This window comes from Callorhinus ursinus, unplaced genomic scaffold (genome assembly GCF_003265705.2).
Source record: "Callorhinus ursinus isolate GAN/ISIS: 27379988/994484 unplaced genomic scaffold, GSC_fseal_2.0 scaffold11, whole genome shotgun sequence".
In the NCBI taxonomy this organism is placed as follows: domain Eukaryota; kingdom Metazoa; phylum Chordata; class Mammalia; order Carnivora; family Otariidae; genus Callorhinus; species Callorhinus ursinus.
The window spans coordinates 36389018-36411531 of NW_027397073.1; the positions used below are offsets into that span (position 1 = coordinate 36389018).

The following is a 22514-nucleotide window of genomic DNA, read 5'->3' on the forward strand; positions in this document are numbered from 1 at the left end:
TCTCTCGACTCCAAGAATGTTAATGAAGGTGGTTTGATGTTACAGGAATACAAGCGGAAGTTAGCCAGAGTTTCCCTGGTGCGCAAAGAACTCAGGTCCCGGATCCAGAGCCTGCCAGACTTATCCCGATTGCCCAATGTCACTGGAAGCCACATGCACCTGCCCTTTGCGGGGGACATCTACAGTGAAGATTGATGACCAGTCTCTTTCCAGGGCCCAGGACTTTGCAAGAAATGGAGACAGGTTAGGTGGACAGTCCTGTAGCGTTATTTTTGTATATGGTTGAGAGAATGATTAACAAAAGAAGTGACAAGTAATTTATAAAATTGTTTAAAATGTTGGTTTGTTTACTATTTTATTGGTAAGTTAACATGACTTAGTTTAAAAAAGTGATGATCTCTGTGTATTAATAAGCTCACAGATAGTGATTATTTTCAAAAGATCTTTTTGTAAATTTTTTTGATCCAGGGCCTTGTGAGAAATTCCATGTTTCTATTTCTTCGTGTATTTTCAAATAGTTTTCTTTATTTTCTTCGGTATCTAATCACTGTAAAGTATGTAATTCCTAAAGGGTGAGAACTAATCAAGAGTTGGTAGAGACTTTATTATGGTATAGTTAGGACTTGATTGTAGAAGTGACTAAATGTTCCAACTTAAGCTTCACCCTTCTCCCTGACCAAAATATCAGTTCTGTGCCTCTTTAATGCCTTTGATTCCTTATTCCCCAGAGGTCAGTAATTTAACACTAAAGGGTCAGATTAAAGCTTGGAGAACTTTTCCACAATAGTACTGTAGGGGTTCCATTGCAGCTGCCAGTGTAGAATAAAAGGAGTGTTAAATAGGGACCCCCTTGATCAAACTGTTTAGAATTATTTGAGTAGGTTAATACGAAAATGCTTTGGAAATGTTGTAAAACGTGACCTTCTACCAAGAGGACAACTTTGATTCTGAAACTGATTGCTATTTTCAAATCAGTCTCTTTTTAACATAATCGATCCCTTTAACTTAAAGCCATCTAGGGGATTAAAAGAAACATAAAATAATGGTACTTTTATTATTTGCTTAGCCATTTAACTTGAAAAACAATAGTATTTTTAGCTCTAAAATCTCAACACAATATTTCTTGAATTTCAGTAAAGTAACCTGGAACATTTTTAATGTTTCCTTAAGGTTTTTGAATGACTGTATATTTGGAAATTAAGCAGTGCTACACTACAGGGTAGATCTGGCAAATGCTATATTTGTATATTTAGAATTACCAAAACAAATGTACTTTTACCTTTTATTTCTAACCCTGTGTGTTAGAGCAGTTGCATGCTCTTCTGCTTTCTTTTTAAATCACATTGTTAAGCTGTGGATTTGTACTCAATAATGACTTAGGATAAACATTATTTTCATTCATCACATATTAGACATTTTTCTTTTCCTTGTAAGCAGATTCAAACTAGGTAGTCAATAAAACATCTTTAAATCCCACAAGCCAATTATGTCTCACTAGTCTGAATGGCTTCACTCTTTTGTTCTCATTATTAGGAATTATAGTTAAAATGAATTTATATGTGAAGGAGAAGGCAAGTATTTATTTTCAGTACCCAATAGTTCTGGAAACAGTGCTTTTAACAGTTTGACCTCTCTCCAAAACATAGACACATATTAGTAGTCCCCATCCATATGTGGCTTATATTCCAAAGTCTTTTAGTCAACTTTTGGGCCTCTGGGCACATTTTCTCACAGAAACAATAGTAGTTAGGTTCCCTATAAATACTACCACAGAAAGCTCATCTGGGAACCTAATCCACTTAACCATGAATGTACTTAACTTGTAATGTGGTTGACAAATTACTAACAGACCCTGACCAGCATTTGTAACATCACTCTAACTAAGGAAATGGTGTGCAGCAGCCAGACTCACGCACTGGGGTGTCTGTCTGTCTTGTGTACCTCTGTCCCTAGGTGTAGGATATGTAAGAAGATTCAGCATGGGGGTGGTGGGGTAACCAATGCACAATTATAAAAACCTACTTATACCTGTTATAAAAGTATACCATGTAAGTTAGTTTTTCTTGTTAAAGTGAAAGCAAAAACTTGTATATTAATTTATTTTCAATGTCTTGATCTTATTTATGATCTGCTAAAGTGGTGACTTACCCATTCAAAATATATTTTTTCCATTTAAAACTAATTTATAAACTATGTACTCCTGGGAAGATTTGAATTATTAGAAGTTTGTTGAAATATTTTCACCACTTAAGACAGACTTCTGACATAGATACTGATTTTAATGCCAGTATCTGTTCTAAATATTTATGATAAAAATGCATTATTTTTTTAAAGAGCTTGATGCGATTTGTGATAAGTGATAGTACTCAACCTAAATCCTACCCCCAGTCCCACCCTTTGACCAATCCTCCACAAACCTTTAGCTGTTGGTTAATTCACTAACTGTAAACACAAATTAATATGGTCTGGTTTAGAAGTTATCTTTTCAGCCTTATGATAGTTAACATGGTAAGCCTTAGCAGCAAATAGTCTTCCTTTCTAAAAGGTAGACTTAGATTTCCTCAAGAAATGGGGTAAGATGGGGTACTATAATACCAAATTCTAAATCATGAGCATTTTCTCCACTGTGTATGTACATGAGGCAAATCATGCATCTTTGAGTGCAGTTTGGCCTGGCCCCTCAAGAGAAAAGCATGTCACCACACTTGCAGTAGGGGTACTGTGGTTTGAATGGACACCATCACTCTTTTCTCCACAAACAGTGCAGACAGCTGTCTGGAGTGGCAATTTGAACAGATTCCCTGGCGTTCCCTCTGCTCTTTCCATCACTACAGTAAGTAAAAGAACCACCTGGGGGAACCCGGGAGTCTGAGAAAATAAATCAGCTATGCTCAATAGCCAAACTCCCCCTCTAGGAAAACCAGTCCAGACGCAGCTATTTTGGTACCTCTTCTCACATGCACTCTGAATCAGGGTTTTTCTATAAGAATTCCTGCAGAATCAGCAAAAGCTGGGATGACCTGGTTATCTTGATTTGCAAAATTAAAAGAACAAAACTAGGTTGTCATTTGTCACTGTAGATGAGCAGATAGTCTATTAAAGTATAGTTCTTGAACTGGCTCTGAGAAATCTTTAGAAAGAAAAAACTCAAAAGTACAAATTAATTGGGAAAGTTAGAATGCCTGTTCTGAATTTTCCATTCTAAAAATTTGTATTATATGAAATAATATAAAGCTACAAAACTGCTTTGTATTCTATTAAGAAATAGCTCCTAAAGATGTAGTCTTGTTTCATAGTTGTTGCACTATATCAAAGCTTTTTAAAGTGTAAACCCAGTTCTTCTCTGTATAGAAAGGGAGCATTGTGTTACTGAATTTATTTATACAGAGCATTTGTTGCCGTCTGTAATTCCAGCCATCCGCACACAAGTCTGTTCTGAGGTGGCAATAGCACATGGGAAGATGAAGTTTCCCTGTTTATTTACCCCTTTTTCTTTGGCTGTATCTGATGACAATATAAGATGTTCTTAATAAAGTTTTATGTTGTTTTTGAAATGTGTGGATGATTTCTGTGAATCTGATTAATTAGATGTGGGATGGGAGGGGAGAGATTAATGGACTGAGAAGGAAGCAGAGTACTGGAAGTATTCAGTGACTTACGGTGGAGAAACTGTTGAAGGAGATTCCTTTGGCTTGGCCAGTGGTTCCCAAACTTGAGCGAACATCAGAATCACCTGGAGGGCGATTAAACTACTGATTACTGGGCCCCCGCTCCCAGAGCTTCTGGGGGAAGGCCTAATAGTTTCGATTTTTAACAATTTGATGCTGATGCCACTGAGTTGAGGGACCACATTTTTGACAACCACGACTCTAGACCAACTTTAAAGTCCATGATGTGCTTCACAATTTGTAATTCCAGGTAATGAGATAATAAAGTATGGATTTTAAGCTCATTCTTCAGCAGGTTCCTTATGGGGAGAGAACAAGATCCCCTCTTCTTTTGTGACCTACCGCACAGTAATGCCAAAGCGCTTTTGAGTGAACAGGTACAGTTGGTACCTTGCACTTCTGGAGCACAGACCCTCACCACATCTTGAATCTAAAGCAGAACTGCAAGTACTAAAAATCTGTGAGAATCTCTAGGGCATGTTTGCCAAACTTCTTTGATAAGACTCACTTGGGACATTTTCAGAAAGGGCACCTACCTACTGAATCAGAATTTTGTGTGATTCTTATCGTCTAGAAAGTTGAGGCAATGTCTTCCTCTGACCACTGCTCCTGGTTCTCCGTTCCTCGAAGTCCTCTGGTCACTTTATCTGAATCCAGGTGCTCCCCACTCCCACCCCAGTTTTCCCCCTTTGCAGTAGCCGGTTTTATACAGTGGAGCCTATAACCAAAGATGCTCTTTCTGGAGATTTGGGATCCAGAAGTCTGCATTTTAAGCAAGGTACGCAGATGATTTTGATGCACTTTGAGAAAGACTGCACTTTGAGAAACAGTGCCCTACAAAGCAAATTATAGTCTATACTAAACAATAGTGGTAGTTCACACGTATATGGTACTTAACTGTGCATTGGGAACTGTCCTAAGCACTTCATATATCCTTTGCAATAGATACTCTGATTATCCACTTCTACATACTAGGAACTAAGACAGTGTAAATTCTTTGTGACCCTGAACTGGTGAAATGGTGAAGCTGGGATTCAGACCGAGCTGCAAGTTCAGCCCTGAGCCTGTGCTTCTTAACCACTACACGATGATGCCTATTACATGGATACGTAGTGTAGCAGCTCCATGATTACCAAATCCACGTTTTGCATCACATGTCAAGTTAATAGTGAAATTATAACATTATGCAAGTATGCAAGTTAAAAACCAGCACTACTGGAGGGGGCTTATCAAAGGATGTTACACCCAGGTTTGTTTTTGTTTTTGTTTTTATTGAGGTAAAATACATGTAACAAAAATAAAAAACACGTAACAAAAAATTTATCATTTTTTAGTGTACTCTGGCATTAAGGACATTGATGATTAACATTGTTGTGCAGCCATCACCACCATGAATCTTTAGATTTTTCATCTTCCCCAATGGAAACTCAACCCATTAAACAATAACTGCCTATTCCCCAGCCCCTTGCAAGCGCCATTCTACTTTCTGTCTCTGTGAATTTGACTTCCCTAGGTACCTCATATAAGTAGGATTAAAAATATTTGTCCTTTTGTGACTGGCTTATTTCACTTAGCATAGCGTCTTCTGGGTTCATCCATGTTGTATCATGTGTCCTTTTTAAGACTGAATGGTATTCCATTGTATGGATGTGCCACATTTTTTTTATCCATTTGTCTGTTGATGGACACTTGGATTACTTCCACATTTTGTTGTGAATAATACTGCTATGAACATGGGTGTACAAATACTGTGCAAGTTCCTGCTTTGATTTCCATTTGTTTTTTTTTCAAAGCAGTACTTATATTCACATCAACAAAGTAGAGTTAGAATGAACTATTGATAAGGATATTCTAGACAGTTGATGTCCAATCTTTTGAGATATACAGAGATTATTCAACTGCATGTTTTCTCTCAATGAGTTTACAATCCAGTGGGAGTGAAATACAGTGATAACTTTTAGAATTGCCCAAAGCTTACTTTCATTTTTAAACGGCATATTTCTCCTAAGTTAGTGGTTCCGTAGGCCAGCAGTATTAGCCTTAGCTGAGAACTTGTTAGCAGTGCAAATTCTTGGGCTCCAGATTGAATCTGAAAAATCAGAGGATTGGTACCAGCGATATATCTTTTTAACAAGCCCTCTAGGTAATTCCAACCCACACTCAGGTTCCAGGTTTGCTTTGTGCATCACTGTTCCAGGCATCCAACACTTTACCTCAGAGAGATTTGTGAGAAACCGTTAGAGGGAGTGAGGATTTACTACAACAAACGCAACTGTTAAAAAAAAAAAAAATGTGCTTTCTTGACAAGCCAAGAAATGCTTTTCATCTGTCTTCTTTCAAGTCTTAATGAGCCCCACTCTCTACCCTGGCAAATTCTTCCATATTTCCTTATTTCACTTCTCTGTCTAGTGCATGTCTTGCAATTCTTCAAAGGTACATAGAGTGAAGGAGAAACTAAAATGCAGTCTGGGGTCTGGCCGTCATCTACTGGATCTAAAAGACTCACTAGCCTTTGGAGTAGTTAAACCACCACGGGTTTAGCCATTTTTGCTGCTGAAATCCCTGTGATTTTATTTCCAACTGTTCAATTGCATCAAAAATGGAAACTATTTTTAGTACCTTGTGGTAAAGATAATAATTATCTTAATAATAATTGACTTAAAATGGAATATGAAATGAGTTTTAGAATTATACATTTCACATTTGAATTCCATGCACCATGGAAAAGGTACAAAACTGAAAATTTGAGTTTAAGTGAAATTGTTAATGCAGAGCCATTAGCTAATTCAGATAGTCTAGAAAAATTCAGTTGTACTCGTATTGTTTGGTTAAATTTATCATCTTTTTAAAGCCCTGTTTCTTTGTTCAGGAAAAAGTTCCATTTTACTCATGGAAATACAAGCCAAATGAGAGATTTTAAGAGGTTTTAAATCATGCATTAATACAGTGTATTTATGGTCTCCTTTTTCCAGCTCTTGATATTTAAATTAGAAAATCTTGTACTTTTGTGCGATCAAGTTTGAATTCTTCTTAAAATCTCTTTGTATTAATAATAAAAATAAATAAATGTGGGGGGAAAAATCTTTGTGTAATCCAGTTATAACTGCCCTAAGGTGGGAAGTGGTGCCTTGGTTATATACTGCAGCTGGAATGTGCTTAGTGGAGGGAAATTAAACTGTTTTCATTCTTCTTTTTGAGCTGGTGTTTGAGCTACGCGGGATTTCAGGTAAGCTTCATGCCCAGTTCCTTTTCCTATCTAGCTGGTAGCGCTAAATACTCTAGCCTGAACAAATGTCATTATTAGGGCTTGGCTTAACATTCTCCGTGTTTGAATTGCTAGTCTCCATGTCTTGGCTAGAATGGTGAAAAAAGATCTAGTTCCTTTATCTTTGGTTTCTTGCTTTTATATCCATTGATGGACAGAACAGTTACAGTTGTGGTGAAATTTTACATCAATAGCATAAAGCTCTTTCTTTTTTCCAGTTGGGTGTAGTTTTCCCCACCAGGAACCAATAAAAAGCTAACTGCTAGTGATTGAGCTTATTGACTTGTTAAAGCATAATTTTTTCTTACGGCATAGACTTTTTTGTTGTTTTTTCTCTTTAAGGTTAATATCTTTCAAAGCATGTGACTTGAAAATAATATTTAAACAGAAAACCTATCTTTTTTTTAGAGATTTTATTTGAGAGAGAAAGTGTTAGAACACCAAACCGCCTTGAACTGAATATGAACTTAAACAATTACACTGAAGATAGATTAAGACAAGTGTTGATATCATTAAAGAAAAATATTATTCTAACACTTGTCAAAAGGGTAAGAAAGACTTTATTCAGGACTTTTGTGATATGTATGAAAACTATCCCAATAGGGGAGAGAGATGGGGCTCAACTCTGAAGATGTCAAAGACAGTTTGGGATTTATAGCCAAGGAACAGAGTGAGGGAGTCAATGGAGTGGGAAATTACTAAGAGGAGACATCAAAGGTGAGGGGATTCTTGCTGAAGGCAGGCCAGGGTGATCAGATGTCAAGGGTGGGGGAATTCTCCCTAAACTGACCTAGCAGGATTCTTGCTAAATCTAGCCTAGGCAGGTGGAAGACAGAGCCCAAGGAGGACACCTAGTCAAAACTGGGGTTCAGAAAAGCCTGTGTAAAGTTTGGTCAAGAAGAGAGTCTTTGTCAATATAATCGCAACAATTTTTTTACAAATCAGTTCAAAGGACAGCCACCCTAGGGTGATGCTAGATCTTATTCTTCTGGTGGGTTTTTTTTTATTAGTGTTGATATTCATATTTTATAGATTTGGGGGGATCAATTATGATAATAGGACAAATTGCTTGAGCACTTTCAATATGACATCTACTCTTCTGGGTGTTTTTCCTGTACCATCTCCTTGAGTCCTCAGGGCATCCTTTATCAGGTAAGTGCTATTATTATTGTCACTTTGCATAGAAAGACACAGACTCTCAGGAATTAAGAAAGCCAAAAATTATATAGTTAATTAAATATCATAGGCTACCACAAAGATGACAGTCTTAACCAGTAGGCTGTACTGCCTCCCAAACGGGTCATTTTTGGTCAGAATTAAGAATTACAATTAAAGGAATAGTAGTATGGTTTATCACATTATAAAGAATACTGTCATTGGGTTGAAGGGTTAGAACATTCAAGTGGACGTTTGGTAATGTGAGAGGTAAATTTTAAATAGGAGAACTCAGGATTTTTAAGAATTCATCTTTTCCAGATCTTACTCTGGAGGAGTCTGGTAGCAGTACCATTACTATCCATCAGTAAAAATATCCCCAACATCCTGTCTCTGGCATCACTACTTTCTGCTTGAAACTAGCAGGGTTTCTTGGAGAGTGGAAGCTTCCATGTCTTAGGCCTGAGAGAATGAAGATGGTCCTGGAACTTTCTTTGTAAGAAAGCAAGAAGGATGCTTTCAGAGTTCTCATGGGGTCATAAGAATAAAGCCAACTTAAAAGGAGCTCTCACTGGCCAAGATATAACAATTTAATCATCCAAATAGAAAATAAAAATTGTTTGGGGCGCCCGGGTGGCTTAGTTGGTTAAGCAGCCAACTCAGGTTTAGATTTAGGCTCAGGTCATGATCTCAGGGTCCTGGGATTGAGTCCCATGCCGGGCTCTGCCCTCAGTGGGAAGTCTGCTTGATGATTATCTCTCTCCCTCTGCCTCTGTCCCTGTCTCTGCTCATGTTCTCTCTCTCAAATAAATCTTAAAAAAAAAGAAAAGAGAAAAATTGTACTTAATTAAAGCACGTAGTCTCTGGAAAAATTGTCTCCATAGTGTCTTTTAAAAGAAAAATTGGTATTTTCTTTTTTGTAAAGATTTTATTTATTTGACAGAGACACAGCGAGAGCGGGAACACAAGCAGGGGCAGTGGGAGAGGGAGAAGCAGGCTTCTTGCTGAGCAGGGAGCCCGATGCGGGGCTCGATCCCAGGACCCTGGGACCATGACCTGAGCCAAAGGCAGACACTTAACTACTGAGCCACCCAGGCGCCCCTAAATTGGTATTTTCTTTCCAAATAACTGATATTATTATACAAATTTATTTTTATTCCTAAAAATTCCTGTTTATATTTAATTGTAAGTTTAGTGCCAGGTTAGATAGAAGCATATTGAACACTTTCTACCTGAACTATACCCTGGGGTTGCAGCCCCCTCAGAGTTCAGACTGGAAGGCACACAGGTACAAGTCTCTCCAGGCCTCTGTGTGAGAAGAGCTGTGTGCATGCAGGAAGGGCACCTTACAAGTCCAGCAGAGGCATCTGACCCAGGCTTGTGGTCAGAGCTTTGAGCATTTCTCTGTGGGTGTTACACTTCAATAAATGGCTTACTGAATGAAGAAAAAGTGGGGAAGGCTAGGATCCAGGAGAGGAAGAAGCTGAGGATGAAGGAAAAGGCAGGACTATTCCATTGACCTGAGTCAGAGCAGGTGTGGCATCCAGGCTAGATGGGCAGACTGGCCCATTGGCTAGGAGGAAGGCTGGCTCCTCTAACGAGAGAAGCAAGAGAGAGAACTCAGCTTTGAAGCAGAGTGATGTCTCAAATGTGCAATTGCATTTTGAGCCCGGTTAATTCACTGGCACTGTCCCTCTCGGGTGAACCACCTAGGAATATTACTCAGAGTTCTAAAATCTGAGTAGTGGTCACTATTAAAAGTCACCATTGTGCTTTCTGCAAATAAGTCCAAGGGGCTGTGCTGAGGGAGAGAACAGAGGCCTACAGATTGTCATCAACTATGTGACACCAAAGTTCTTTGTGACACGAATGAGGCAATCATTAGATCTATGCTCTCTTGCCCCCTTCCCACCCATTCCTGATTAGGTTTTCTTCCTCAGTGTTCTGCCCACCCCATCCCTCTCTGGATGGTGAGGGCCTCTTTTTCATCGTCATAATGGCTGCCTTTAGCATAGGGTTGCTGCAGCCCCCAGGGTCAGTGGTGCTCTGGTCACGTGTCCCAGGCTCCATATCCCATGACTGGACAAAGAGCCCAGAGCTAAGTGGAGCTGTTTTCAGGAAGCACCCTAGTAAATACATCAGTGTATGAACAAGCCCTATGGCGATGGGATGGATGTCCATGAGTTAGAGCTCTACAAATGCATGTTTGCTGCTTCTCTTTATGAGGCTATCATTTTCATTTAATCCTGAGAATCTACACTGTAATCTGTTCAGGAAATGTTTCATTTTCATTTTTTTAAGAACAGTTTTACTGAGGTAAAATTCGCATACCACAAAATTCACCCTTTTAAAGTGTAGACTTTAGTGGTTTTTAGTATTCAGAGTTGTGTGGCCATTGCTAATTCCAGAACATTTTCATCACCCTAAAGAAACTCCATACTCATTAGCAGTTATTCCCTGTCCCCCCTGCCAGCCTCAGGCAGCCACTAATCTATTTCTATGTATTTTCCTATTCTGAGCATTCCTTATAAATTGAATCATACATTATGTGGCCTTTTGTGTCTACTTTCTTTCAATTAACATATTTTCAAGGTACATCCATGTTCTAGCATGTATCACTAATTCACTTTTATGGCTGAATGATATTCTACTATATGGATATATCATATTTAGGTATCCATTCAGTAGTTAGGTTGACATTTGGGTTGTTTCCACTTTTTGGCTATTACAAATAATGTTGCTATGAATATTCATAAACAAGATTTTGTTTTCAGTACCGTTGGGTATATAACTAGGAGTGGTATTGTGGATCACATGGTAATGCTACGCTCAACTTCTTGAGGAACTGTCAAATTCTTACAACATGGTTGCACAAATTTTACAATCCCAGAAGCAGTGTGTCAGAGTTGCAATTTCACCACATTCTCAACACTTGTTACTGTCTGTGATTCTAGCCATCCTAGTGGGTATGCAGTGGTAGCTCATTGTTTTGATTTGCACTTCCCTAATGACTAATGTTAGATGTAAGATGTTGAGCATCTTTTATGTGCTTATTGGCCATTTGTTTCTTTGGGGAATCGTCTGCTCAGAATCTTTGTCGGTGCTTTGTCTTTTTATTACTGATTTTTAAGTTTTTCCTACTCCTGGATATAGGCCTCTTAAGAGACACATGATTTGCAAACATTTTGTCCCACTCAATGGGTTATCTCTTCATTTTCTTGATGCTGTCCTCATGTGAAACACACGTTTTTAATTTTGAAGTCCAATTTATCTATTTTTTCTTTTGTTGCTTGTGATTTTGGTGTCATAGGTAAGAAACCATTGCTTAATCCGAGGTTATGAAGACTTAGTTCTAGGTTTTCTTCTGAGTTTTATGTCCACAGTATTATTTTAGTATTCTCTTTAAAGATGCCGAAAGACCCTTCTGCCAAACAGAAAAGAAAGTCAAGAATCCATGGTATTTTTCATTTGCCACTGAGGTAATGTAACTTCCCACTCGTAAGTTCTTGCTTTTACTACTGTTTATCCATTTCCCAGTCAGGTGGCCGAAAGGACCTTAGTTCTAAATCTGGTATGTAACAAGTGGGCTAAGGAATTCAAATGTAAATGTAGTGGTTTAGGGATATTTGCAGAGCTTGTGCTCTGTGCTGGGCCACAGCAAATGAGATCCTGCAGGCCTGCAAAGAGCTCACAGGCAGTTGGGGACACAATCAGAAGCAGGAAACTACAGGGTCACCAGCACTTTGATAAAAGAGTGGCCCTTCATAATGCAGTAGGGTTGGAGTGGAGGGCAGTCTGCAAAACCATGCAAAGGCCCAAACTGGCAAGAAAATGGTATATCCTAAGAACTATAAAGAGGTCACTATGGGTGATAAGGGAGAGTGGTAAGCAAACAGAAGAGCAAGAAGAAAAACCGATATTCCAGTGAGAAGTTAGCCAGAAAGGTAAGGTACCATGACCAAAGTATTGTGCTAGATGCCCTGGACACAAACGGAAGGCCCAGCTCCCTCACCTATGGCTCACAGGCTAAAGAAGTTCAGAATGATGACTCTTGCCATCCCTCTCTAATGCTGGCACTGTTAGTATTATTTCACTTCATAGAACTACAAGACCAACTCGTTAATAACCTTGGCCTTTCACAGTTTGCCAAGCCCTAATGGGAGAAGTTTAAGTTTTAGATTTTTAAACAGCAGAGAGAGCTTGGAAACAGTTTATAGTTTAAAGTATCTAAATTAAAGGAATTTTTAAAAGACAGGTTGAATACAACCCTAGCCTATCATTTTAGTGTATTTATGTTCCAGAGAAGATTTAACATAGCTAAACTGTTCCTATGTTGTATTCTGCTCTAAATTTTAGACCTAGAAATGTCTTCACCAGAGCAAATGAAATGCCACTTGTGATAAAATATTGCTAGGAACAACAGAAAGTTGTGAAAATGAAATCTGGGGTATCGGAATGATTTACAGTTAAGAATGCTCCATATATTTACTTTTGCATGCAAAATAGGAATAATGTTCAGCTTTTACTAATAGTTATGCAGCTGACTGGAAAAACAAGAACGCATACGTGATCCTTTTTCTGAATTAGCAATAAAGCAGAAGACACCTAGAAAGGAGTGAGCAGGCCCTCATTAAGGTTTCAATTTCCTTATGAAAGAAAATGACATAATGCAAACTGCTAATTAAGGGAAGATAAGATAATATGACCACTCAATGTCCATAATAGCTTTGCTACTTACAAGGACCTCTCCTATAGTTTTGATCCTCACAACCACCTGTGAGGTAGGCAGGTTTCAGTTATTCATTTTCATGAGGTATTCTCTCCATAAACACTGAAAAATGCCCAGAAAAGTTTGTTCTTGGACCCCAGGTTCCATGTATTTAAAGAATAAATAAATGTTTTTTTGAGTTTTTTTTAAAGATTTTATTTATTTATTTGAGAGTGAGCAAGGGAGAGAGAGAGCACAAGCTGGGGGAGGTAGAAGCAGACTCCCTGCTGAGCAGGGAGCCCAACGTGGGGCTCCATCCTTAGAACCCTGGGATCATGACCGGAGCCAAAGGCAGATGCTTATCTGACTGAGCCAACCCGGTACCCCAGAATAAATAAAGTTTTAAGAAAGATGTTTTTCTGACTAACTTTAGTTTCAGAAATTGCATTAAACATTTATTTTCACAGCCCATCCTTTACAAAGATAGTAAGAAATTTCTGAAGTCCATCTTTGAATTCTTTTGGGATTCACTCTGACTAAGCAACATTTTTAGTTGAGAGAAGCGTTTCTTTGTTTTGCTCACATTCTTTGAGGAGCAAGTGGGTGCTGACTGTCCAGATGTAGGTGTCCTGAAAAACATAAAACCACACTTAGGTATACTGATAAGTTTAAAAAGTGCTTTTCCTGCTTAGCCTAAATAATTGCTACTAGAATCCTTTTCTACTCTTGTGTATTATGGCCATAAATGAGCAGTGGCTGAACCCAGCATTCATTCCCATTTTGTTAAAAATCTCCTTACTACATAGGCTTTAGGCAACATTCAGGAGGTAACTGGGTGGTTCTGGAAGTTTCTATCACACCTGAAGAAGGTTAAAGGTAAAGTGTCATCAAGCCTGAGTTCCCTTTAAGTCTGACATCAAGATTCATGACAATTCTAAGGACTTTAAAAACCTATTTCTTCATGGCTCAAAACCACTTCCTCTCTCAAAAATGAAGAATTTCAACCTACACATGCAGGTGCCACTCCACTGTATCTCCCCACCTAGAACGTGAACTCCATAGGGCAGACTTTATACTACTAATTGTATATTCCACTGCTTCTTAACAGTGCCAGGCAAAGAAAGGCCTTCTAAAAATATTCACTGGATAAATGATTCCCCAGCTGCTATGTGTGTATTTCTGTTTCCTTCTATTTCATGCCCTCCAATTGTGTTCCACACCCACAAAACTTTATTAGGGTTTGTCAAGTCTGATCCCTCTTCTATTCCCCATCTGTACAATAAATATGAAATATCTTTCTCATTCCTGCATATATCTAAGAAGCAGTCTGGTCTAAATGCAAGTGAATTATTTTAAATATGCCAAATTCTTTTTTATCTACATTTAATCCAATAAGGTAGAAACTTCTATGAATTCCTATCATGCCAAATATCAAAATAATTAAATCAAAATATAGAGAAAACTAGACTTGAAATTTTAGTTCTTATCCAATTTTATAAATGTCAACCCAATATAAAAAACTCAATGCAGTAAACAGATAATTCAGTCCTTGCTGAATTTTGCTGTTTATGTTCAAGAAACTACCAGACTCAGTTTCTCTTTTGGTATAAAATGTTCAAAAATTCCCTTTTCCCGTTTCTATGAAACTAAATTTACTATCACATTGCATAAAGTACTGTGAACTACAGCACAGTGCTCAGTCATATAGTTAACCTAGTAGCAGCTGACAAATCCCTATTCAGTGAGATTTCCACAGGAATTTCTGACAGAGGAAATACCAAGAACAAAGGTTTAGAGCAGGAAAGTAAACTGAGTTTACTTCAGTTCAGTTTTGCTAACATATAGGATGAATTAAGGCAAAGTAAGAAGGCAGATGCACTGGTGCCAGGTAGGAAGGGCTGGGAAGCCATGCGGGAACATTTGATCTACATGCTGTAGCATGAGATGATAAAGGCTTCTAATCAGAGCTGTGCTTTAGGGAAATTACCAGACTAGAAGAGTTTGAAACTAGAAGAAATGTACTGCAGTAGTCCCAGCAAAAGGTGAATACAGACTGCATACAGCAGGAGGAAAAAAGGAGAATAGATGCAAACCCCATGGAGGAAGGACAGACAGAAACTGGCGACTAACTGGACAAGAACCACGGGAATAGTTGTCTACTCTACCACCATTTCAGGTCAGACTGTCTACAAGGGCATGTTCAGGGACAGAAGAAGGAACTTAGGAGGATGAACAGGTTTGAGTAGTCAGCTGTGGGGACATGTTGGGGGGATAAAATGGATATATTTAGCAGCAGCTGGGAACAGGCAAAGGGAGAAGCTGGAAGTAGAGGAAGAGAGCTGGAAGTTAGAAGCAGAGGTGAGAATGAGAGATATACGCGCATATAACATTAAAGAAAGGGGTATGGAGGGGAAAAAAACGGGGGCCAAGGCCTGAACTGTGTGGCAAATTTAGGGAGTATATCTTAAACAGAGGAAAGCAGAAGAAATAAGAGTTCACACCAGCAATGCAAATAGTTTAACGAACTAAGATACCTGAATATCAAGGCTGGGCTCTTGCCTTTGGAACCACACTTCTGATTCAAGTCTGCAGAACTCGGAGTCTTTCTCTCTGGTGTCTTCAGGCTGAGCTTGCTCGTAGGAGTGGTAGGACTGCTCCTCAGTGCTGAGAGAAAGCTTCTACTTTTACCATGATGTTTAACTGTTCTGTTGCATGTTTTACAAGTAGTCAACTACCGTAAAAAGAAGAAATATTGGGCCTGATTGCTCTTATAATTTAATCCAATAAATTACATGTTCATTAAATTCTTGTATGTAAGGGACTACACTAGGTACAAGCAGGTAAGACAGGCTGCCCTCGGGGAGCCTGTAATCTAGCAGCGACGATCAGACAAGATACAAATATAAAATGAGAAAATCTACAATTAAAAGTGACTGGCTAAACATTCATATCTAATTTAAAACACATTTTTATTTTTATTTATTTTAAAGATTTTAAGTAATCTGTACACCCAATGTGGGGCTTGAACTCATGACCCCAAGATCAAGTCACATGCTCCACCAACTGAGCCAGCCAGGTGCCCCTACAACACCTTTTTATAAATAACAAACTCTCTACTTTTTCAGTGTGAAACCATGTTTGCGGGGAATAAAGGGAACTGTGACTGATACCCTTTAACGTCTGGAAGAGTGTTCTTTATAACAGCGTTGACATTTAACTTTTGTCTCAGAACTCCAAGCTGTTTTCCAATAAAACATGGCAAATTATCCCTGAGAATCTAAGTGACCCCTTCAAACCCTTAGTGATTCTATATTCTATAAATATAGGTCTAAATCAAGTTATAAAACCATCAAATGAAATCTCACACCTCTTTACTTCATTAATTCCAGAGGCTGACTTATGGTCGGAATTTCATAATGTATATAATTGTCAAATCACGGTGTGTAAACTTGAAAATGATGTATCAACTATACATCAACAAAAAGTTTTTTAAAAATAAGTTTTACGGGGTGCCTGGGTGGCTCAGTTGTTAAACGGCTGCCTTTGGCTCAGGTCATGATCCCAGGGTCCTGGGATCGGGCCCCGCATCGGGCTCCCTGCTCAGCAGGGAGCCTGCTTCTCCCTCTCCCACTCCCTCTGCTTGTGTTCCCTCTCTCCCTGTCTCTCTGTCAAATAAATAAAATCTTTAAAAAAAATAAGTTTTACTTTTGATGAAACACCAATTATTAAAAAAAAATTTATGTATATATATTGACAATCTATGTATACTATCACAAACCTCTGAGTTGTATGTAGTCTGATCCTTAATCAACCTCATTTTAAGTAAAAGAAAATTCTTGTTTATATATACATACTGGAATTGAAATCTTACCAATACACTTTTGGAGTCTTTGTATTTTTTCACAATTTTTGCTTCTTTAAAACTGAGTGTATAATTTCTTGCCTCTCGGTTAAGAAGTTTTTGTATTTTGGGTGTCAGTTTGGACTTGGGTTTGAGGCGCACTCGAGAGTTATCCAAAACCAGCAACTGGAAACAGTATGGACATGTTCCTTCAAAAGTTATGTTATCATCTGAAATTATACAAATGAAACTCATGATTCAGCAAATCAGAAAATTTTGTTACCTCAAACAGCCAATATTCTGTGATAAAGTATACTATGTAATATGAACAGATATATATTCTCTTTAAGCAAACTCAAAATATGAGAACTTGCAAAAAAGACAAATTGGCATTAATTTATTTTGCAAAACACTGTAATTCTATCAATTCACTCCTTTTAGCAGCAGACAGGTTAAGTCCCCACTCTTTGCTACCTTACTCATTACTTGTTATTAAGTAAAAAAAGCTGTCTCACCAATTTTACAAACATATTTATCACAAATCAATAAATTACACTGTCATTTTCTTTTTTAAGCAATCAGCACAATTTTGTGATCTGTGGGCCAGGCTTTCTGCAGGTAGCTCTCAGTACAAGGTAACAGAACAGACTTGCCCCCAGATTGTCTATGCAGTCAAGACAGCCATCTACCATGTCAGGCTGAGGAGTCATAAGTAAGGAGTAAAAGAGCTGCTATCTTTAAATAACTCACATTCTAGGGGAGCCCTAAGCAAACAAAAATAAGACTGGTGACAAATGTAACAGAATATGATTAAAGTGCCCTGGAAACTATTAAACTCTGTATGGACCAGCCAGAAACACTCCATAGCAGTGGCTTGACAAAGGTCAAATACTCCAAACATCTGTACTTGGAGATGGCATCCATTACTGGTAAAGGGCTTTCAGGCGGAAGTACAGTGAAAAAGAAAGCACAGCTATTAGGGAAAGGTGAGGGTGTGGGGGTGATGCAGCTGGAAAGGAAGGTAGGCACACCGTGGATTTATTCAACAATTATTTGTTACTGTAAGTATACAACTAAGTATACAACAACTAAGGACCATGCTTGTAACTCACTTCTGCCAAATGGTAAATTCATTCATGTGAATGACTGTCAAGTGCCAGGCACAGTTCTGGGTACAAGAGACAGAACAGTGAATAAAGGACAATTCATGTAGAGAGAAAGTAAATACAGCAACACCAGATGTGCAGCGCTGGGAAGAAAAGAAGGCAGGGATAGAGAGTAGCAATGGAGCTGCCCTGGTCTTAATTAAGGTAGCCAGCGAAGGCTTTGTGGAGTGGCATTGCAGAGAGCAGAAGGGCACAAGGAAGGAATCCAGGCAGGAACGCGAGGTAAGAGTTCCAGGCAGAGGAAGGGCACTCTAAGGATGGAATTACCATTTACTGAATTGGGAAGAACTGGAGGAGCGCTGTGTTGGGGGGTAAAGCTCGAGTTCTGGCCTGACAGACATTCAAAAGAAGGTGTCAAGAAGACTTCTGGCTAGGAGCCTAGAATGGGGAGACGTCCTGGTTGGGGGTATAAATTTGGAAGCCATGAGACTGGATGAAAAGCCGTCACCAAGGAAGTGAGTGTAACTAGAAAAGAGGTCCAGGGAATTTGGAGTTTGCACGAAACAGAAGCCACTGGGGGGGTTTTAGGAGAGCAGTGGCTCCGTGAGATTCCTCTTTTGCGTCATCCTGAGCGCCGCGCGGAATGGAGGGGAGCGGGGCGACGAGAGCCTGACCCAGAAGCGTCGGACGTTCTCCCTACCGTGTGACGAACTGTAGGCCCAGCTGGAAAGGAGAAGGCGACTGGTGAGGCAGGAGGGCAGACCCCGCCGCCTCCCGCCTCCCCTCTCCCGCCCCTCTCTTACAGGAGATAGCGGGCCTGGCCCGGGCAGCTATCGTGTAGTTGCCGCGCCGCAGCCTCAAGGTAGTGCTTCTGCCTCATCCTTACCGCCACCTCCACGCCGCTAAGACGAGCGACAAGAGGAGTCACCGGAAGCCGGAGTCGCAGCCTGCCGGACTTAGAGCTCGGAATCTAAGCTCCTTCCGGAAACCGGCGCCCGCTGCTGAACAGTTCCGGTTTCCCTCGCGTCCCGCCCCGCGCGCATGCCCACCTTCTCGCCGCCTCTGGCCCTGCCCCCTAGGCTCAGCCCAGCCCCCTAGGCTCCGCCCCGTCCCGCCGGCCCGAGCGTACCCGCCGCAGACCTGCACCTGAGCGGAGCAGTGTGACTCACCCGGGGTGGCCACGTCCGCCCGAGGCGGTTCGGCCAGCCTCTCTTTCTCGCTCCTGATAGCGTCTTCTGTGGTACCCCTGTTGTCATTTCCTCAGCCCACGTCGCCTTCTAGATTCTCCATCCGGGGTGTTGATTGGGGCCGGCCAGGCGGTGTGCGGCCCGCAAGGAGGCCACCGTTGGCGCGGCCGCGGACCTGGGAGGGAAGAGCAGGGCTGTCAGTGCACGAGCCAGCTTACCTTCTTTCCCCGTTCTTCATGGAACACGGCAGAAAGTTAACAGTTCGGTGTTGCGCAAACACCACTGTTACCGAGTTTGGAAACATTTCTATCATCCAGAAGGAGATCCCATCCCCATTTAGCAGTTGCTTCCCATTCTCCCCTCCCTCCCAGCCCCTGGCGACCGCTAGTCAGCTTTCTGGCTCTATGGGCTTACTCTGGACATTTCTTGAAAATGGAATCATAGGTGTGATCTTTTGTGTCTGGCTTCTTCCACTTAGTATAATGTTTTTTAGGTACATCCACCTTATAGCTTTTTTCAAACTTAATTCCCTTTTATGATTGAAAATTACATTGTATGTATACCAACTATTGTTTATCCATTCATCCATGATGGACATTTGGGTTGTTTCTACCTTTTGGCTGTTGTGAGTATTGCTGCTAGGAACATGTCTGTTTTCTGGGGGTTTTTTGGATAAACACCTAGGAGTGAAAATGCTGGGTCATATGGTAATTCCATGTTTAACAAGGATTCCAATTTCTCCACATCTTCCCCAACCCTCATTTTCCACCTTTGTTTATTTTTTTAAATTTATTTTTTATTCTAACCATCCTAGTGAGTGTGACTGTAGTTCTGATTTGCATTTCCTAGTGAATAATGAGTTGAGCATTCTTTCGTGTGTTTGTTGACAACCTGTATGTATATTTTCTTTGGAGAAATGTCTATTGAAGTCCTTTGCCCGTTTTAAAAGTGGGTTGTTTGCCGTTTGTTGTTGAGTTGTTAGAGTTTCAAAAAATAAATTCTGGAGACTAGGCCCTTATTTATCCTTCATTTTCAATATCCGAAAGGACTCAAATTGAGATAGGGAAACTGAAAAGGATTCCATTTTTAGAAAGGCTCCATCTCTGCTGTTTATCTGCAAGGCCCCGTTTGCTCATTATATTTCACCTTTCCTCTGAATAAACCAAAGAAGCTATGTTCCCACTCCAAGGGGGAGGCAAGAAAGTTAATCATTCTTTGAGTTTTGGCCTAGGCATCCAAATACCTGATAACATCTAAGAAGAACTGCATCTCCAACATGTTCCAGGACAGTAGGTTCGAACAAACCTCACCCAACACTGACATCAATACCCCCACCTTCAATGACTTATGAAATAACACCTGTTACTCACCTGTCACTCACCTTTGAATTCGACCCTACCCTGGATTCCTGAAGGAACATGTACCCTGGACCGCCTTCCAATATGAACCCCTAACCCCAAGTGATGAAGAGGCTCACTCTCCTTTCAGAGTCTCCCAGACTCTCCGTCTGCTGTCCTCTGTCACTTACACTATTCCATAAACTCTGCTTTCACCTCCCACTTCCTGATTGCTCTCCTGCACAAAGCCAAGGAGCCTCTGGGTCCTCAGACCTGGCCTGTCTACGTCAAAATGGTACAGAAGTTTGTAAAGAGAAAAATATATTTACGTCTGTATAGACATATTTTAATTTTTCAAAAGAAAAGTTATTATATCCACTCTCCCCACCTTCCCATCCTACTTCTCTGACTGATCAGCATTTAGTAGTTGGGTATCTTCTCCTCCATGCCCACATGTAAGTAAACGGATGAGTGTGTATAAATCCCCTCTCACCACACACACACACACACACACACACACACACACACACACACTAAAAAGCCAAAACATACACAAAAAAAGCTAAACCAAAAATAGAAAGTCCCTTACTATGTAACTTGCCTTTTTCCTTAACCATAGACCTTTCCAGGTCAGTACGTATATTTTTGCAACAGCAAACAATCTTGTATATTCTGGTGCTTTTTTATTTCTTTTGTCTGAATTCCTGAAAGAGAAATTACAGAGTGGAATGATGTGCACATTTTATTTGCCAGCTCCAAAATAGGTTGTAGCAATGTGCACTCCCAGCATCAACATCTGAGAAGGCTGGGTCAGAAGATGTGATGGCCATCGGTTCACATAAATACTAGTCAGATAAAGTCTCTTTTCACATATTCCTTGATGCTTTGCATTTTCTCCCATGAAGAGAAATCTTCTGTTGGGTTTATCAGTTTCTAGGCGATCTTTGTGTCTTGGGGAAATTTATCCTCTTCTTGTCATATATAATGCAATACTTTCTTACCTCTTATCTTTGGCATGGTTTATAGCACTTTTGCCATATAGGATTTTGTGTGTGGTAAATGTTTTTCATTATTGGGTCTGGGTTTCCTGTATAGCTTTAAAGATTTTATTTATTTATTTGACAGAGAGAGAGAGAGAGAGAGACCACAAGCAGGGGGAGGGGCAGAGTGAGAGGGAGAAGCAGACTCACCACTGAGCAGGGAGCCCAATGTGGGACTCGATCCCAGGACCCTGGGATCATGACCTGAGTTGAAGGCAACCAATTAACCAACTGAGCCACCCGGCACCCCTCCTGTGTAGCTTTAAAAAAGCCTCATGTAGCGCTTGCTTTGGCAGCACATATACTAAAATTGGAAGGATACAGAGCAGATTAGCATGGCCCCTGTGCCAGGATGACATGCAAATTTGTAAAGCTCTTAAAAAAAATTTAAAAAATAATAAAATAAAAAAGCCTCATTTATGCCAAGACTAGATAACTAACTATTCATCCAAATCTTTTTCTCATACTCCTAGTTTAATTTCTTCCATGCATATCTTTAATTAATACGAAATGTATTTTTACTTAAGTATAGGGTAGAGATCTGACACATTTTTCTAGATGGTTAGCAAGTTATGTGGATATCTCTTAGTAGGTAAATTACTCTTTTGCAGGGCGCTGGGTGACTCAGTCATTAAGCGTCTGCCTTCAGCTCAGGTCATGATCCCAGGGTCCTCCCTGCTTGTGTTCCCTCTCTCGCTGTCTCTCTCTCTCTCTGCCGAATAAATAAAATCTTAAAAAAAATTACTCTTTTGCTATTGGAATTGAAGTTTAAAAAAATGTAACGAACACTGAATATGTGCCAGGCACTTTCCTAAGCATCTAACTTGTAGCTCATACAGTCTTCATAACCCCACAGCATAGATGAAATGCCAGTTTATCACATAGAAGCTTCTTAACATCGCTGCATCTGTTTCTGGATTCTTTATCTGCTTCCGTAACCAAACAGCAGAAAAGAGGAGAGATGCACTGTATGTGCACGTGCGCCTACTTCCCCTGCCCCCCAGCACACTTTCTTTCAGTTCTCTTGCCTCAACACCACACTCCTATATCCAGATGCCTCCTCAGCATCTCTGCTTGCATTGCAACTTGTCTTCTCTGACGCAGTGCGGCCCAGACAGCACTCGTGATTTCCCCCACCAACCTGCCCAGCCACCCAGTCTTCCTATGTCTCAGCCCCACCCCCAGTGCCATTTCTGCCTCCGCTTCC

The 22514-nt window shown here is 40.1% G+C and overlaps 2 protein-coding genes and 1 non-coding gene across 5 annotated transcripts in view; 2 read left to right on the forward strand and 1 right to left on the reverse strand.

The window, feature by feature from the left end:
• The window catches only part of RPRD1A (regulation of nuclear pre-mRNA domain containing 1A), a 72335-nt gene extending 68797 nt beyond the window's left edge, over positions 1-3538 (forward strand). Inside the window, exons 7-8 of one of the 2 annotated variants that reach the window (XM_025886667.2) lie at positions 46-243; positions 2763-3537. In XM_025886667.2, the coding sequence (XP_025742452.1) occupies positions 46-195 (150 nt within the window). In that variant the 3' untranslated portion in view covers positions 196-243; positions 2763-3537. Of the gene's footprint in view, positions 1-45 lie in introns of both variants that reach the window. The other variant, XM_025886666.2, reaches the window with a different exon arrangement.
• A 9456-nt stretch (positions 3539-12994) lies between these two features.
• On the reverse strand, positions 12995-18751 carry RMP24 (ribonuclease MRP subunit p24). 2 transcript variants are annotated; one of them, XM_025886798.2, is made up of 5 exons: positions 18547-18735; positions 18444-18466; positions 16668-16867; positions 15331-15527; positions 12995-13425 (listed from the first exon to the last, which is right to left on the reverse strand). In XM_025886798.2, exons 1-5 carry the CDS (start codon positions 18621-18623, stop codon positions 13272-13274), a joined length of 651 nt encoding a protein of 216 aa, XP_025742583.1. In that variant the 5' UTR covers positions 18624-18735; the 3' UTR covers positions 12995-13271. The 2 variants fall into 2 exon arrangements, with proteins under 2 accessions (XP_025742583.1, XP_025742584.1); XM_025886799.2 differs by lacking the exon at positions 15331-15527 and having other exon boundaries at positions 18547-18751.
• A 2836-nt stretch (positions 18752-21587) lies between these two features.
• LOC112835418 (U6 spliceosomal RNA) lies at positions 21588-21696 on the forward strand. Its single transcript, XR_003211223.1, has one exon. It is a non-coding gene; the product is annotated as a U6 spliceosomal RNA (small nuclear RNA).
• Positions 21697-22514: the final 818 nt, after the last annotated feature.

Coding starts and splice junctions, on each gene's coding strand:
- RMP24 (XM_025886798.2), bottom strand. CDS start 18,623: ATGAGGCAGAAGCACTACCTTGAGGCTGCGGCGCGGCAACTACACGAT. Junction 18,467..18,546: donor GGCCAGGCCCGCTATCTCCT/GTAAGAGAGGGG, acceptor TCTCCTTTCCAG/CTGGGCCTACAGTTCGTCAC. Junction 13,426..15,330: donor AGCCCAGCCTTGATATTCAG/GTATCTTAGTTC, acceptor TATGTTTTTCAG/GACACCTACATCTGGACAGT.